Source organism: Alosa sapidissima, chromosome 5, assembly GCF_018492685.1.
Source record: "Alosa sapidissima isolate fAloSap1 chromosome 5, fAloSap1.pri, whole genome shotgun sequence".
NCBI lineage: Eukaryota > Metazoa > Chordata > Actinopteri > Clupeiformes > Clupeidae > Alosa > Alosa sapidissima.
This window is the reverse complement of record NC_055961.1, coordinates 23,819,954-23,835,245: the sequence shown is the minus strand read 5'-3', so window position 1 is coordinate 23,835,245 and position 15,292 is coordinate 23,819,954. Positions and strand designations below refer to the sequence as shown.

At 41.3% G+C, this 15,292-nt stretch overlaps 1 protein-coding gene across 1 annotated transcript in view; it reads right to left on the bottom strand.

The window, feature by feature from the left end:
- LOC121709423 (membrane-associated phosphatidylinositol transfer protein 3-like) overlaps nucleotides 1-15,292 on the bottom strand; it is a 103,515-nt gene that overhangs the window by 60,105 nt on the left and 28,118 nt on the right. The window contains exons 3-4 of the mRNA XM_042092756.1: nucleotides 9,114-9,181; nucleotides 8,591-8,808 (exon numbers count right to left, since the gene is read on the bottom strand). Of these exons, the coding sequence (XP_041948690.1) occupies nucleotides 8,591-8,808; nucleotides 9,114-9,181 (286 nt within the window). The remainder of the gene's footprint in view (nucleotides 1-8,590; nucleotides 8,809-9,113; nucleotides 9,182-15,292) is intronic.

The following is a 15,292-nucleotide window of genomic DNA, read 5'->3' as shown; positions in this document are numbered from 1 at the left end:
ATTGGCGATAAGTAGTCGTTTGTCCACTAGATGGCGCATCGTTGCAGTGAGACGTAATTTTGTTGGAAGTTAAAAGTGGGTTGGAAAAACAATGGACGCTTCCTACAAGGACTGTAATTTACCGCAGCGAACATCTAATAAGGATAGGACGATGTTCACATGAAGTGTAATTCCCATTTCTTCTTGAAGCCGAAATAAATCTGAGGATGTTTATCGGACATGCTTGGTTTTTACTGCAGGTACGTTAATCTTGTAATATCAATAAGGACCTAGGTAATGTTACCGTTAGCGTTGGTTGAGTGATGGAGGCCCATTTGATTGATTGCATTTGTAGAAAACTATAAATGCGGTTATACCAAGCAAATTGATAGCAGCACTGTTTGTATCTTTCCACTGTCATTTATTGCACGTGCTACAAAATCATTCTGTGCAATGGAAGATTTACCAACGTTACACCGGTCTGATACAGTTTTGCCTATACATGCGTGAGACTGAGACGCCTGTTTATTTTGTTTTAAGTGCGTGCAGGGTGTGAGAGGGGAATCGATGTGCTTTGATTCCAGCTTGGTAGTTGTAGTCTGTGAAATTAAAAAGTGAAGTATCCAAACAATGACACCTTCATTTCATTATGGCTGCTTTAGCAACACACCTTAAGCTACTGTGTAGTGGGTCCCATTTAGAAGTGGCTACTTCATTCGCGCTTTCCTTGACTCATGGAGCTGCGTGAATGTTATTACAACTTTGCGCCACGATATGCCAGTTTAAGTCCGCTTGATACTGTAAGGCGTAAGCCATTGGTTTCCAAAGGAGATTTTATTTGTGTCGCCAGCATAGCCTATTGACAATTTATGTTGTAAATAGGCCTACCTTATAATCCTACCTGTAGCTTAGGGAAGCTAACAGCTTTCTATTAGGATCTAGTTTGTTAGTTACCGTTTTGTCATAACTCCCTGATGCATTTTTGCATTTAGAATAGACAGAGCGTGTATATCTCAATCGGAAAATTAAACAATATCGGGTGCCTATGGACTAGGCTGGGTGAACCCAGCCTGATCTGCCCGCTATTTATTTTTTGATTTATTAAAAGATTGAGCTTGGTCTGATGAAAGCCAGACTAGCCATGGACCTCAGTTAAACAATGCAAGGGAACATGAATCAGCCTATATTTGCACGAACAATAACGGACAAAAGCTCTTCAACTTTGGCCCGTTAAAATGTGTATGAACAGTCTAGCGACGCATTTAATCAAGGCCCATTTGGACATGTCAGTTATTTGCACCACTGGTTAGATGTAAAACAGCATTTCGTTTCAGACTAGGCTACTGTTACTTAATTTGCGCATTAACAATAACGTTTCAGACTACTGTTACTTAATTTGTGCATTGACAATAAAGTATTACATGAACTAAAGATGACTAAAATCTTATGTAGAAGAAGAACATTCACAAAAAATCCATCCATCCAAAAATGACCTTTGTTTTTGATAGCTGTTGAAAACGGCATGGAACTGACAGAGATGTTTTTGTTTATAAATACATAATAAATAAATAAATAAATAAATAAATAAATAAATAAATAAATAACATTATGCTGATACCTTTTGCTTTTCCCAAATACAATGTAGCCTACAGGTGTAAGTGACCTTTCATCAATCCAGTTGCAATGGATGAACTGTGATGAACTGCCCTACTTGTGATTGTTTAGAGATTTTAAAGGTTTTATAACAATGCTACATCTTCTTTGGCTATTCTACAATCTATTCACCTTTTCAGCACCAGTAGGCTACTTTCTGTGCAGCCGCACACACACACACTCAGGCATGCCAAACAAGCATACACGTACACAAAAGTTTCAAGAGTGGGGGATGGAGTAAAATATGGAGACAAATTGAAGTGTGTAATTTGAATATTGTATTCGAAAGGGGAGGCAAAGACAATACACTTGGTTGAGTATTATATTTTTTAAAGTCACTTAATTGTTCTAAAAAGCCTTTCAAACGTGTCAATGACGTCATTCATTAGCATGATCATAGCATAGCATAGCATCAATGCTAGCGTGTTATGGGCAACAACGACCCAACCTGTAAGAAAACGAAAGTACATGAGTCCCGGATTATTTCACTTTTGATTGATAATCCATATCCATTTTGCGAAAAATAAAATAAAATCTGAGGGTTTCAGTTGTTAAATAGGTGAAAACAATAAATGTAGCCATGTAGCTCCATAGGACCCCATGTATTTTGGACTCGCCCGCGATCGCCATCTAGGTGAACTCTGTTGAACTGCAGCCAAATTCGGTTTGTATGGGATTAATAGAGAGTGGGGAGGCTCTCCGTAGACGGGCTCTGGTTGTGACCCACTAGTGATCACGTGACGCTTGCTCTGCTGCACTTGTCCCGCATAGCCTACCTCCTGGGAATGTATGAGTCATCAGTGCGTGATTTCAGGTGTTTTTTCCCCATAAGTAATTTAAATACTCGATAATGTCAATTTGCACATCGTTAAAATAACAATCACGATATTATCGCAGACGATATATATCGCCCACCCCTAGTCACATCTACCTTTATGATTTACTGGTAAATAAATTATTAATTCACCCAACCCTTGTTGGTAGCAATTGTTTTTATGTACAGATCTCGGAGCCTTGGCTGCCTACAGAGACACGTTTTTTTGACGGCCTGCTTATGGGGCAGACAGCTAGTAGATCGTTAGGAAAGATTAGATGAATGTGATCATTTATGTTTGGGCCTTTTTTGGGCCTGAAATTGCTGATACAACCTTTAACAGAGTTTCTGTAAAACTGAGTTGCCAGCTACCTTCACCCATACAAATATGAAATACACAAATTTGAGGCAACCCTCTTCTCTTCTTCTTGCTTTAATTGCTGTCATGCATTCTAGAAAATGTCCATATTGTTTCTAATGGCCTAGGTTAGGTCTTAAGGGATATAGAAAGAAGAGCACACACAAAATGAGCTCTCACCAAGTACATGGAGCTAGGCGTCCAATTATGGCCCTCAGAATCCATCTTGTAGACAACCTTGGTGGATTTGCTTGTTTCCTGCCTCAGTGTGACAGTTATAATCAATTGCTGGAACCTTCCGCAGGGCTAACCTTGGAGATTTTTTTAGATTTAATCCCAAAACTGGGATGCAGTTTTAAATGTACTTAGTGGAGAGTAACTACCATTCAGACAAAAGGTCCACACAGTTGATGGAAACTGCATCAGTAATAACAAAGTCTGAACTGTGAAAGGGTGATATTTTCCTGCCATAGACATGAATTAAACTGAGTTCAATTAAAGTTACATAAAATGTTATATTCTATTAAATCTATTTCTATATCTTAAATATAAGTCTCAATACCCCTCTAAACAGACCTGTGAAGCCAACGTTATTACATAAACATTTGTCCAGCTTTAGTCTTGGAAGTGCAGGGCAAATCAGTCACCCCACAATTTACCTTAATCTACATAATCATTAGGTAGACTAGAGGGCTTCTGCCTTTGTAGCCATTGTAGCCACCCATTTAGAACTGGTCACAGCTGTTTGCCCCATAAGCTAAAAAGGCACTTAATGTGTGGCGAACACTTGATGCTTTTCTCTGTAGTTTGTTTTGATTTTAGTGATACATTCATTCCCAAAGACGCCTTAAATCTCTTCTGACAGTATTTGGTTCGGTGTGTTTTTTCCTCAGGTTGTGCAGTTGCGGTTCAATGCATGAGAACACTTAGGCGGGGATCACATCAGCCAGCGGCAGCGGCAAACGTAATGCGACGCTCAGACCATAATAAGTTTTATCTCGTTCCTAAGCAACAGAAACGGTTTGTCAATTGAATGCGCTCGCGTTGCGCTTTGAAAGTTGAACCAAGTTCAACTTAAAAGCCTCAGACAACAGAGATGTTGAAAGACATACAGTACATGTGTTAATGAATATGCTGGTGCGTGTGTGTGTGTGTGTGTGTGTGTGTGTGTGTGTGTGTGTGTGTGTGCTCGCGCATGTGTGCGCATGTGTGTGTCTGTGTGTGAATGGGTATGTATGGGTTTATGGTCCTCCTCAATATATGTAAGCATATGTTTCTGTGTTTTTCAACTTGTAAATCAAGACACAGTCATGGTCATGAGTGGGTTTCCTAGGGAACACATGCTGTGAATGTCCACATTCCCCATGTACTACTTTATTTACACCTGCTATAGTAATTTCCTGTGTGTTAGCCGCATTTTTGTGTATAAGCCACAGGACAATGTTTTATGCAAGTTAAAAGAAACAAAACCATATCAATACCATATTAACTACCCCTGTGAAATAAACTCATACAGTAGCTGAAGAAATTTTGCAAAATCAATGTATACTGTAAGCCGCGGCTAATAGTTGGGAAAGTACAGTATACTGTATCTGCAAACACATGCTTTATGCTTGGATTGGACTCTGTCCACATGTAAGGTCTCAAGCATCTGGCAAATGAATAAATCGGGGAACAAATAATGTGTTTTGTCTGCGTACGATGATGGGAAGCAGCCTCTGAGTCTGAACACCATATTAACATAAATTATTTCCTAGTCATATTTAAAAGGCAAATGAAGCAAGTGCTTGAGTTCTCTGAGTCCCAGCATATACCGCCCCACCAGGCAAATCTCATCTTCAGAACCGACAATATGCTTTCTGTGTGTGTGCAAAATTGTGATTAGGGGCGTTTTTCTGAGGTGACACTTTCTAAATTACTGTAAAAGAAAAAGGGGGCTTCACATTTCAAATTGGACTCCTTATGTAAGTAGAGCACCTGAAGCTGGGAACAAGCTCCCTGGAGATCCACAAGGGAAAATCAATTCTTTATCCCTCCCTACTGACAGCGTGGCGTGTATTCCCACGTGTGGCACAGAGTGGAGACATGGCACTGCACATGCTCAGACATCTCTCTCAGAGTCAGATCACAGGGAACTGTGCCTTTACATTTCAGCCAATTTCTCACACAGGGATCTCAACAGAGACTTCCTCTGAGAGAGAGAGTATGTGTGTGAGAGAAAGATTAGAAGCTTGCTTGGAAGTTCTGTTTCTGTCAATTTTCTGCTGTGTGTTTCAAATCATTATGTAAGCTGTTTAAATACTGCCAGCAAATATTTTAGCCTAGTCTGTTAAATGAATGAATGAATGAATGTATGAATAAATAATCTGTGACTTATTTCCATCCCAAAGACCATACCAAATGGCATCTATGCATCCCTAATGAATCATTAGTTTCACAGCAATGGAGCATCCAATCTTCCCAGCCACCACAGACTAGTGTTGATAACAACAGGGTGGGTGAAAACTATAGGCACCGCATAGCTGTACAAAATATGACTGCTCAGTCCTGTACATCCTCTGCACGAAAATAACTCACACTTGTCAATTTGTCTCCATCTCCTACTCCATCCCCTACTTTTGCAACTTTTGTGTATGCTTGTACGTACATGCCTGTGTGTGTGTGTGTGTGTGTGTGTGTGTGTGTGTGTGTGTGTGTGTGTGTGCGTGTGCGTGCGTGTGTGCCTGTGTGTATACGTGCATGTGTGAGTGTGTGTGTGTATGAGTGTGTGTGTGCCTGTGTATGTGTGTTTATGTGTGTGTGTGTGTGATGTGTATGTCTGTGGTTTCCGTAAAAGTCTAGTGGGGCTACATGCCCACCAAGTTTCATGTGCCCCAGTGTTTCGGTGTCGTTGACCAAAAATGCGGGAATTAGAAAATACTCAATAGTGTGGGAATGTTTCTATGTTTTCATGTATAAATCATATAGTACCAACGCAGACCCAACGCACCCGCTACACCCAATTCGGAGAAGAACGAGGAGGGGGCAACGTGGAAAGGGGAAGAGGACTGAACAAGAGGGCAGGAAGGAGAAAGGGAGCGACAAATCGATGGTAACTGAGGCAGATGCCGACCGCCAGCAACTCGTCTTCAACCTTTCCAAGACGCAGTTGAACACACATGAACAACAGATACTCAACAAAGGTTTGTCCTATGTTCCCCCTACACCTACCGATCCCTTTAAACTGAAAGTAGAAATCCGATTTTACAGATCATTAAGATTAAAATGTTTTTACAAAAAGGATGGCCCACAGACAGACAGCCCCCAACATGACCAGATACGAGCCCTAAGACCCAAGAGTCAGTTTTGCCCTCCCGTCAACAATGCAGCAATCACTACATTTTGCAATTTAGTGGACAGAGATATTGACAAGATTATATCTGACACCGACTACAAAAGTTACGGGAACCAGGAACGCAAGATCCTCACTCAGTTAGGCAAAAAACAGGACGTTGTCTGGAAACCAGCCGATAAAGGTGGCGGCATTGTCCTTATGGACAGAGACGATTACAGAACTGAAATAGCATCTCAACTGTCTAATGCCAGATGCTACATTAAACTAGGGAAGAACCCAACACTTGACTTTAAGAAGGAGATTGATGATTTTCTACATGTTTCTATGGATAAAGGCTACATCACCCAAACAGAACTGAGATTCTTGACCGCTAACCACCCTGTCACTCCAGTCATATACATTCTACCTAAGGTCCATAAAACTTTGGTGAAGCCTCCAGGCCGCCCTATCGTCGCTTGCAACGACAGCCTGATGGGACCTCTATCCCTTTATGTGGATCGTATCTAGGGTTGCAAATGGGCGGAAAATTTCCGGTAAATTTCCGGAAAGTTTCCGGAAACTTTCCATGGGAAGTTAAGCTGGGGAATTTTGGGAATATTCCAATATTCCAACTTTCATGGAATTAAAAGAAATTATGGGAATGAATGGGAATTTACGGGATTTAACTGGGAATTTTTGGTAATTCATACTGTTTCATATACTGTACAAACATTAACATTTTGTTCCGTAATAAGCAATATGATTTGTTTGTTCGTATTTTCGCTTAGCTTGGCATACAAAGCTAGCTACCATGCTAGCGGGAATCCCATTATCTGCCTATGGTTTACTAGCGTGCTAAGCTAGCAACACTGATACCCTGAACTGCCCAAGATACACCATGCCACTCAACAACAAAATATGATTGGTTGGAACATTAACTGACTATCAGTTTGTTCAGTTAGAATCCCAGAAAATGGTAAAACAAATAAAAAAATATATAATGACACAACATACCACCCCAACCAAACCTTATAGATTATTTAAGTTATATATAAATTGTCAAGCTTAATCAGACAGATTAATCGTCCCATTGCAGTTTATGCAAAATGACATACACCCATTTGAATGAGGACAAAAGTGACGACAAGCCAATAACTGGGCAACTCTGTTCTAAAGGCTCTAAAGAGAGTGCGCAACACCCAGAACCACCCTAAGAAGGAAAAGCGCTCCTCGGTAGTATGCACCACGACCTATAGCAAACATAGCGCACAGATCAAGGGAGCCATAAAAAAGCATTGGCATGTCTTAAGTAGTGATCCTGTATGTCGTGCCCTCTTCCCTAACCCACCTTTATTCGCTCATTACAGGGCCAGAAATATAAGGGATTTTTTGGTCAGAGCAGACAATTACAGCGCACGTAGTCATATGGAGCGCTTAAGCAGAAGCACAGGCTTCCATCCTTGCCGTACAGTACGTGCGCTGCTTGCCAGAATAGGTCTGGTAAGACCACTACATTTGTGTGTTCTACGACAGGAAAAAGTTACACAATCAAACAGTTCACTACTTGCTCTACTAGTAATGTGGTCAATTTAATCACATGTCCATGTAACAAACAATACGTAGGAAAAACTAACAGAAAAATAAAAACACGCATCATTGAACATAATAGCGCTATTAGATGGAAGGATGAAAAATCCCCTGTCGCACGACATTTTAATGAAGCAGGCCATCCTATCTCATCCCTCGCATTCACTGTCATTGAACATGTTAAACCTGTACGTAGAGGAGGGGACCTAGAAAAAAGATTACTACAAAGGGAAAGTTACTGGATGTTCACCCTGAAAACTCTCCATCCTTTAGGGATGAATGAAGAACTGGTTCTGTCATGTTTTTTGTGATGCGATAAGCACTTATGTGGATCTTGGATTAGGATGTACACTGCTGTCTTGAATCCAGATGTATATACATATTGTCTGTATATGTTTTTAATGTTAATTGCACATATGGTTGTTTTTTGGTTTTGGGTGTAGTTTATACGATTTGTCTTTTGTGTTGACATTAAGTATTACGGTAATTAACACGTCACGGCTATAAAAAACCTGAACGCCCCGTGACGATTTCATAATGGAGACATTGATAAAGGGCTAAGCCCGAAACGTTTGTTTCCCAGTTTTTTGTCTGTAGACTTGTTGAAAATACCTCGGCTCTCAATACAAATTTGTATTAGAATCAAGCCCTTGAGTGCGCCTCTGCCTTTTTTTTTTTTACATCTATAAATCAGACATTGATAAACACTAATGAATTAGTTTAACATATGAAACATAGTTCCTGAAAGATACATATAATAATCCCTTGATGGCCTTGACACAACTCCAATGTGGGGAGGCAATAGGGAGGCAAAGTGAATCCACATGACACAGAGGCATGTAGCTTTCATGCAGTTGTCCTAGCATATGTGGACCTTGGCACTCACTGGGACACCAGGGAGAAGGCTTCCGAGCACACTGGTGGGCAGGGTACCAGGCGCACCACCATGCCATCCGCAGCCGCCTGGAAGTGGGCATGGGCCAGCCTCTCCAGGACAGAGGCCAGGGTGGCCGTGTCATCCGACTTGCCCCCGGTGTCGCCACCAGAGTCCAGGATGTGACCGCCATGGACCACCAGGATCAGAAGCTGAGTGCGGCACTTTCTCTAAGGAAGTTAGGAAGACAAGAAAGAGGGGAGGCAGGCATTTATTTGATGTAATGCTAAAAGTACACAATAAGCCCCAGTTCCATTGTGATTGATGAGTTGAAATGAATTACAAGTTAAACAGATGTGAACGATATGAACAATATGAAATGGGAATATCTGAATATATGAATGAGAATATTTCTCCAGCATGGAGAAATAAAAGAGATCCAGAGACAACATCAGATAGATTTGCTGACACAAATTGGAAAGACATTCCAAATGTAGATGGTTGTGAGGGACGAACTCAAGAGTGCTTACTGTACCTCCACATCCTCCAGTCCATCAACACTACTCTGAGGGGCACAGCGAGGGTGCAGCCTGTACAAACTCTCTGAGAGAGGCAGGAAGAAAGGAAGGAACAAAAGAAAAAGAAGGAAAGAAAAGAATGAGGGAGGAAAGAAACAAAGTTCTTATCAGAGACAAAATAAGCATCAGATAAATAAATACATAAGTAAATGCTGAAAATATAATAATGTTCTTACATTATCTACTCTACCTCACCACAGAAAAGTATAAATGACCGAAACAAATCAATCCAATCAATAGCCATTGCCCCATTTCCCCCCTCTTTAATGTACTCAGTATCTCCACCTTGAGTGAAGCACATATTTCCACTCTCTCTTCCCTCCACCCACATCACGGACCCAGATATCATGATGATGCCCAGTACACCCATGAAGGCTCGGGCCATTTCTATCTCATTAAAAGATGTTGAGACCATCGCTACACACTCGCCCTCAATTGTACACCCTCAAATGGGGTCACATGCATGCTCACAGGGAGAGCACGGGCACTGATCTGGGTAGCACATGCTGGGCATGCCTGCAGAACATGACTGTCCTACTTTTAACTAGTTCACATCATATGTGATAGAACATTCAAGTGTTGAAATAACTATGCAATAGCTTTTTGTGAAATAATGTTTCAGTTCAGATCTTCATCTACTTAGTTTTAAGAACAGACCACTATTGACCCACTGTCAAAATTATCTCTGTTGACAACACCCAACTTTAGTTAAATGACCCTTCACAAAGCTGTGCGACAGTCTAATGAAATGCCTCCACTCATATCTCTCATATGACCCAAATAACAAGGAGCTGAATAGATGCCAGCTTGTGAAAAAGAGTATGTGCCAGTGTTATGACAATGTGTGTGTTCTGTCTCTCTCTCTCTCTCACTCACTCTGCTTTTCTGTCTGTTTGTGTGTGTGTGTGTGTGCATTTGTGTGTGTGCATGCGTGTGTTTGCCTATGCTACAGGAGCTGGGACTCTCACACAGACCAGGGCAGAGAGAACCCGGACGAATGCCACCTGCCAGAGACTATCTAGATCAAACATGAGCAGGGCAGTCTGTCACCCAACCAGTCAGTCGTACTACATTTCATCCAAAGGCTAAAATAATTAAAATCAACCAAAGGCCAGTCTCTCTCTCTCTCTCTCTCTCTCCCTCCCTCCCCTCATGGGTGCAGGGAGTTGCTCCTGCGTGTGCTCTTGCATGTGCCTCAATTGTAGACAAGCTTTTAAAGGGACACCAGGCAAGCCTGATGCTTTTTCTCTACAAAACTCCCCCTCGCTCGGTCTGAAGCTCTTTTCCTTTTCTTTGCGTCTTCTGTCAAGGATTTTCGCTGCTTCTTCTCTGGCTCTGCCATTATACACACGTTTGCAACAATCTCTAGCGTTTCGTTAGCCTGCCTCTGTGCTGTAAACCGATCCTGCTTCGGTCGGTGGGTAGGATACACCGAACTTGCAAGTGGGATATTCTTCCTACAGGCAGTAGGGGTGGGCGAGAGAGCCTTCATTCGCCCCGTAATGAGTCATTTAACCATATACCGACTTACGAAGATGATTAATTAACACGAAAACGTTGCCTGGTGTCCCTTTGTCACCACTTAAAATATATGTACATCTGAATACAGAAAACATTAGCCCATGTACTTTGATAATTAGAGAAAGCACTTAAATCTTGCTCTTCGTGAAATATAAATAGCAGCATTGGTGTTCATTTTTAAGTTGGTAAAAACGTTGTTACATAACAAGTACTGTAATTAAATACAATACCTGCATACACACATACAGACACACACACACACGCACACATGCACACACACTCACACATGCACACGCACACATGCACACACACACACACACACACACACACAGAGAGACACACCCACGCACACACACACACACACACACACACACACGTCTTTCAGATACACATTTATTTCAAAAAAGTAAACTCACACCAAAGACAGGCATGAACTTATTCTTATTCCTAATAAAATATTTCTTTACCACAGCCTTTAAAATTGCCAATAAGTTGGTGACTCACTTGCACTGCTTATCTTTCCAGGGGGCCCTTGAAAGGCCACACCAGCACAGATTACAGAAAACCACAGAATTACCACAAATGCTCTGATATGCCTGGCCAGAGACAAGATTATAGTAAAGGCCTGGCCAAAGGAAGGAGCCAAGAGAGGCCCACAAACATACATGACCAAAGGCCAAGTTTAAGGAGAGGCACAGCACATTCTTACAGACAGCTCAGTCTATCTCTGAAGTACAGGGTGTGACCTGCATGCTTTCCAAACGCCACTCCAAAAGAAACTTCTTCTTCTTCAAAAAAAAAAGGTCTAAAAAAGGTCTCTGCTACATCAGTGAGATGTTGTTGGTCTACGCCTTGAAAGGAACACTGGTAAAAGATTAGATGATGCATAGTTTCCATCTTCTCAAGCTACTAGGGGTCTTAGAGGCTTTCTGACACAAACAACATACAGAGCATTTACCCCAATGACAGCTGTCAATGCTACACTGTATCACTGCATCATAACATTCTTTCACAGGTAAATGGAAAAAAGAGAAAGACTAATACGACGATTTGTTTTCTTTTTACAGTGATATGGTTTCTATGGTGGTCTTGAAAAGAGATACATCAGAGTTTTTACACTAAAAACAATGTTGCAACATAAAATGCTTACATAAGAACCATAGCTGTAATCAATGTCAAACATTTAAGACTTTTTGAACATCTTGGGTTCCACTGATTCTAACAGTGATCTAGAAACACTGTAGCACAAACAAGGCAATGATTTCACATGAGGAGCCACCTTAACCTTTTTCAAAAGGATTTTGTTTTAATGCATGTAATGTAACTTTTCTCAACCATGTGGACACACACACACACACACACACACACACACACACACACACACACACACACACACACACCTCATACAGTTTTACATGAATCAAATATCACATCTCAGCATGACCCTCTTTTAAACTCTTTTAAAGTTGCTTAGCAAATGACAGGGTACTAGGTTATCATGGCAGAGAAACAATGTACTGTTCTAACGCCAAAAAATCACTTGAGCACACTCACAATGTTTTTTCTAAAGGCATAGCAACTAACAAACTAATTCACCACTTAAAAGTAGAATTTTACCTGTATTTGACACTGATCACTTCTGTTTTTATGTTTCAAAGTGTGATTCCATCCTTGATTTTCAAATGACCCGGAGAGAACAACTTAGGTTTGTGCAGTTCTCTCCACAGTTCCTGGCTCTTTTATAGTGAAGGACACAAAAAAAAATCCTCTTTAAAGTGGGCTTGGGTAGGTTGTCTTTGTAAGGATGCGCCTCCAGGTACCTTTTAACATCATGCGTCTGAGACTTTAGGCAGCTCTCCAGTCGTCTGTGCACGCACGCACGCACACACAAAGAAACACAGACGTGCGCACGCACACACACACACACACACACACACACACAGGTTACATTGATTGTTTAATTTCAGGACACACATTTCAGTGTGAAATAGTCTCCCTTCCTCTTTCCTTCCTTATCTGTCTTTCCCTGCTTCCTCTCCATAAGATTGTTGAGTAAATAGTAAAAAGTTTAGTTAGTTTCTTGAAAGTACGGCAACATTGCGTTCTCGGTCTCTTAGGTCACTCACAAAGCCACAGGGCCTCTCAGATCTACAGTACCTCTATCTTACAAATGAAGCAGACTTGCTTTCTCAAATCTCTGTTAGTTTTACATACTGTAATAACTGCCCATGTGTTATTTCTTGGTCTCAGAGAAAGACACAGGAATGTGAATCGTATAAAAGCCCACATGGGAATTCTATTAAACAGCTGACAGAATAGAAACGAGTTCAAGGGTTTGGTGAGGACAAGCTGGACAAGGACACACAGAGAGAAAAACCTTAAACTGAAGGGACCAAAATAGCCCTGTGGCTAACAACAATAGCCAACAATGAACAGACTCAAGACATCCATGTCACCCAGTCTTTGTCTCCTTTAAAATAAAGATCTAGAGAGACAAGTTGCCCAGGATGCCCAGAGATCCTCAGCTGGAAATGTAAAAGATTTAAGTATCATAATATCTGAGTCTGGGGAAAGCAATAACACCTTCCCTGTGCTTTATCATCAATGCTCTATTGTGACCTTCAATTGACAACAAAAGACTAATGTTCTCATTTTATTACACTGAAAAAAGACACAAATGTACCGTTTAAATTAATTTAGAGTTGAGTATCAAGGATACGTATGGCTACAATCTGATCATACTATGGCAGTAGGGAATAACATCTCTGCAATCAGTTTTCAACACATTTGTTTTAAAGGATAATTCCGGTGTGATTTTGACCTAAGTGTGTTGAAACATGATACCGAGTGTGAACGTATGTCTCTTAGCTCACCTCGGCTTGTCCCCTGCACTCAGAAATCTGGCGCTAGTTAGCCAATGCTACCAACACAGTGTTTCGTTATGGTACCTCGGGCATTGGCCTAGCCATGCAAATAAATCACTGTTTTACACCATTTACGAGGCTCAAAGTAGCTCCATACTTCATTGGTAGACTTCCGAGGGCCTTGACATTTAAAACAAGACATACTGTAGAGAACTTTGAAAAAGCACTGGTAGTTTATTTACAAGACGATTTATACAGACAGTACCTTAAGGAATTTTACCGTTCGACGCCATCTTGAATTTAGTCACGATAAGTCGAGCGACGAGTACGAACGAACAAGTATGATAAGGGATCAGATTCCAAAAATAATTCTGTGAAGATGCATGGATTCCAGTTGCTGCTACTGGAAGCAACTGAATCCATGCATTTCCACTGAATTATTTGAGTGTGAATCAGAAGAAATAACTTACAGACAGTGGGAATGGGAATGAAACACAAGTAACGAAACTATGGACATGATCTTACACTCAACAATCCTAGAGTTAGATTTTCATCCTTGAAAATGTTCTGCGCTTTCAAAAGATTGAATAATTTTCGGAGAGATTAGATTAGTTTAGATCTGCTCTGCCCTTTTCTTCAGCATGATTTACAGTAGCAGGAAACTTTGCTGACTTTAGTCCAATACTAACAAATGTCCTGCGGCTAGTGTGTCCAGCTGACCCCTCGAAGCCCTGTGAATGACATGTGGGCCAGCTGCCTAAGAGAGAGGTTAGAGAGGCTGGGGCAGGAGAATGCCCAGCGCAGGCGGAGCTGCTTCAGGGAGGGCTATGTGAGCCTACAGGTCATTCAAGGCTGAATGTTTTCTTACTTCCCACTGTTTTAAACAAACAGTAATACAACAGAAAATCTCTCTTTCTGTGTGTGTGTGTGTGTGTGTGTGTGTGTGTGTGTGTGTGTGTGTGTGTGTGTGTGTGTGTGTGTGTGTGTGTGTGTGTGGGTGAAAGAGTGAGGGTAAGAGAGGAAATGTGAGAGAGAGTATATTCATGCCATGTGTGTGTGTCCGTGCCTTCATTACAGACAGATTGAAAGAGAGAGCGACAAAGAAAGATAGAAAGAGTGAGTGTGGCAGAGCAAGCCAAAGGAGGAGAAAGTGTAGGAGGGCCAGGGTGAGCAGGGAACCGTGGGTGAAATCCATGAATAAATAAATAATTGTGCAAAAATGAATACAACACAACCAGAACAGAACAGAGCAGGGCAGAAGAGGAGATGGGAGAGGGGAGAGGAAAAGAGAGGAGGAGGAGGAGGAGAGACGCCTCTGTCTGAGCTGAACCTCAAACCCTGTCATGTCCTTTCATGTCATATTTAACATCACAAGGCCTCAGCATGGTTTGTTTTTCTTTTTTTCATTTGCTTGTCATGAAAATTCATCATCTCCAGATGGATGGGGAGATAAAGGAATAAAGACAGACAGATAGAGAGAGAGAGAGAGAGAGAGAGAGAGAGATGGGCACTAACATGTAAGATGACAGACCCCCAAGTTAAAAAAGGAAAAGAAACAAATATGACATAAGCTAATGCAATTTCTTCTCAGTATTCTGGAGGACATGCTTCATGTCTTATCAGATTAATCTCTCCATGTAAACGGGACTGACAAAATGGAGTGGCATTCAGTAAAACACATCAGGGTGCTTTTCTTCAGCCTCACAGTGCAAACCCATTACCACTTCACTGTGCAAACCATGTAAAGTTAA